Here is a 3,297-nt window from a genome sequence, read left to right on the forward strand (position 1 = left end):
GCTTACTTGTGCACGGACGTACGTGGAAAAGATGCCACGAAGACTTGTACTGCTCGCTTGTGCAAGGACGTGAAGATGAGATGCCACGGAGAGTTGTACTGCTTGCTTGTGCACGGACGTGAACATAAGATGAGAGTTGTAAACAAATCAGTGAAGTATGGATTCACTCACACGATGCACCAGGATTCAGTACTTCATACCTTATTTATACAATCACAGTCATACGGAAACATTCACCTGACGCATCCAGAAACTAAACAAAACAAACTTTGATATCATTCGGCATGTTCATTTATTATGTCCGTATACAAGCAGCGTACAGGTAATCGGCAGCCAACACACGGTTGCAATGACGACAGTAGACGACTGCATTGGACATCAGTCATTCGCCTTTCAGAGACATGTAGGTGATGTCTAATGTCTGTCGACGATATCGGTTATGTAGATGATGCCTTATGTCTGTCGGTGACATCGGATATGCAGGTGATGTCTAATGTCTGTCAGTGACATCAGTTATGTAGGTCATGTTATAGATGAATCCTGGAGGAGCGTATGCGAGGAGAGCCAACAGATAGGCAGCCTTCAACCCCTCTACTTCATCCTCGTCCCCTACCACACACCGGGGCATCACGCTCTCCCCGCTCGAATACATACACAACATGCCATTGTTCATCTGACTGAAATGGAAAACGACTATATCTGAGGAACCTGCATTGAAGTATCAACGATTGGCACGTTTGTCTTTTTTAAATACATTTCAATCATTCATACTGTAGTATTTATATAATATGATATAGTGTTTGATAAACTACCGTTTACTTGGTGCAAGGACTTGCATAGAATTTTATGAAGATTTGTCCTGTATAATAAGAAAACACTTATATAACGATTACAGCTTAATGATCAGCAAGCAAATGTTATCCTGCGAGATGACATGAATGCAACCTGCGCATTATTGTGGCCTGAAAAATGCATTACATGGTGTAAGAAGGAACCCTGTCTTCCTGCTGAATTTGTATCTGGTCTTTTCCCCATCCACTAACGTTTGGGATAGAAAACGACGTCAAAGGTGCGTCGTATTCTCCTAGTACGCGAAGCAGACGAAAATATTTGCTTGACATTTGGTCCTAGAGTTGTTGCAGTGAACCAAGGTGTAGACTCAGGAAACTTATCGAAGACAGCAAAGCATTACATCGGGTTCACTTTCTGACGTTGTGGCAAACTGGGCAACGGAACTGTTAGGGTAGTCTCCTGCTTTAATTATTTACACGTCACAATGAATGCTCGTGATAAATCCCCAAAGATGTAAAATGCGGTTCCCTTCGTGAAAATATATTTTTATCATACTGTTCACTTGCATACAAAAGTTATCAGATGCTCGGTGGTGTCTGTTTGGGTTCTTTCACGACCATCGTATCCGATTCATCTGATCATTCTGAAACACTCAGGAAGTTGATAACCCAGAGACATTTGTCACCTCACTTGTCTTTCGAGTGTGAGATCTTACTCGTGTTATGAGCAAATACTTTTAGAAGTCTTACTCAAAGAAAATCGAAATCTCATTTAAGTATGTGTTTGTGTTATTGTGTTATTTCTTTAACAAACAATACCTACGTCTGGTGATGCTGAAAAATCTCAGCCTCCGACATGGAACGGTTGTAGCCAAAGGCTGCTCTCCACGCTATAATTTCGGTACAGGTCCTGATGGATGCAGCTACTCGTCCCCAAATACAGGTAGCGTTCACACGGGGAGGGATCGACGTCACAACTAGCACAGAGGAATATAGATTTTACTATCACCAAGAGAAGAAGATGATGATGAAAATGTTGATGGTGGCAACAATAAAGGCAACGGCGACAAGCACTAAGAGGGAGAATATGAGAGAATGGTGGTAGTGGTTGTTGTTGTTGTTGTTGTTGTTGTTGTTGTTGTTGATGATGATGATGAACCTACGCTGATGAGCATACTGGGTGGGGTGGTCGTCGGTGCAGAGGCCGTTGACAGCAGCATAGCTGCGGAGGGTGTCGCGGTTGTCACAGCCCGACGTCCACTGTGATACACACAGAAGTCGCTCCTCGGTAACCTCACTGGAAGAAAGCATCCAAATAACCGTTAGACTTAAATAAAAACACGAGTAGGTGGTGGATTCCGACCATATTGCACCAAGTATTGATGCTCCCGCCACGACATAACACACTGACAATGCACTCGTATGTACTTGTGATAATATCTCTGCTTATATAATGTCACTTTAACACCACATGGCGTGCACCAAATGACGAATGTTCGCGCACCAAATACGTCTCTTTGAGGAAATATAAACAGCGCGGACAAAAAAAAACATACATAAAGAAGAAGAAGAAAAAAAAAAAAAATATATATATATATATATATATATATATATATATATATATATATATATATATATATATATATATATATTTGTGAATGTCTGCGGTTGTTTTACCATATACCATCTGGGTATATGGTGTGAAGACCTTTTTTGGTGTTCCATGTCGTGATATACCTGATTATTACTATACGTAACATCAAGCCGGGCTCACTCACTCACTCACTCTGGTGATGGTAGGCAGCGAATGTGTACAGGGGATGTAAATGGAGAAATGGATATTCATGTATGTTTGCGAGCTGCCATGCATACCTGCACACGGCGTTGAGTGTGTTGCGGATGTCTTCCCGCGTCAGAACACCGTCGAAGGTGACGTAATATCGCAGTAGTCTCATGTGACAGATGTCGTTAATGTCCCACAAGAAGCCGATAAGGTTGCATCTAGCTGCAGTGATAGGATCATTGATTATATATGGTAAGTTTAAAATGGATAGATTTCAAGTACACAGCCTCCTGTGTAACTTCTGTGGTTCGATATTAAATCTTTTCGAGGACAACCCCATCCTTTCAATATGTATTACGTACACAAATGTATAGAAATATATTTTATCATCTACACAGTCAAGGCTAATTCCTTAATTTCAAACGAATACCTTATAATGGTAATCGGTATTAGAACAACATGAAGCATTCTATTTAATATTATGAGATGGAGAGAGATACATGAGATAATAACAAACAACAGGTGATTAAGAGTATCCATTTGGTTAGGACGGAGACGGGGAGACACATCTTGGCTGTGTTTCACATTACCACCCAAACCGTTTACTCTTGACATCATAATTCCTAAAAGCAGGAGAGCTGCGAACTTCATTCTGTAGTCCACAAACCAACTGCAAACAACATAGCAGCAGAATAACACCTACAAGTACCACGACAACATAGC

General features: G+C 41.1%; 1 protein-coding gene across 2 annotated transcripts; it reads right to left on the bottom strand.

The window, feature by feature from the left end:
• Positions 1-286: 286 nt before the first annotated feature.
• LOC137293810 (uncharacterized) lies at positions 287-3,297 on the bottom strand. 2 transcript variants are annotated; one of them, XM_067824564.1, is made up of 5 exons: positions 3,174-3,297; positions 2,664-2,796; positions 1,955-2,088; positions 1,615-1,768; positions 287-677 (listed from the first exon to the last, which is right to left on the bottom strand). In XM_067824564.1, the coding sequence occupies exons 1-5, from the start codon at positions 3,223-3,225 to the stop codon at positions 491-493; spliced, it is 660 nt and encodes a 219-aa protein (XP_067680665.1). In that variant the 5' UTR covers positions 3,226-3,297; the 3' UTR covers positions 287-490. The 2 variants fall into 2 exon arrangements, with proteins under 2 accessions (XP_067680665.1, XP_067680664.1); XM_067824563.1 differs by having other exon boundaries at positions 3,165-3,297.

Source organism: Haliotis asinina, chromosome 8 (assembly GCF_037392515.1).
Source record: "Haliotis asinina isolate JCU_RB_2024 chromosome 8, JCU_Hal_asi_v2, whole genome shotgun sequence".
NCBI lineage: Eukaryota > Metazoa > Mollusca > Gastropoda > Lepetellida > Haliotidae > Haliotis > Haliotis asinina.

Excerpts from the sequence above, each read along its gene's own strand:
- LOC137293810 (XM_067824563.1), bottom strand. The coding sequence starts at position 3,225 with ATGAAGTTCGCAGCTCTCCTGCTTTTAGGAATTATGATGTCAAGAGTA. Across the intron at positions 2,797-3,164 it reads AAGAGTAAACGGTTTGGGTG|CTAGATGCAACCTTATCGGC; the intron begins GTAATGTGAAAC and ends CTATCACTGCAG. Across the intron at positions 1,769-1,954 it reads CACCCAGTATGCTCATCAGC|TTGTGACGTCGATCCCTCCC; the intron begins GTAGGTTCATCA and ends CCTCTGTGCTAG.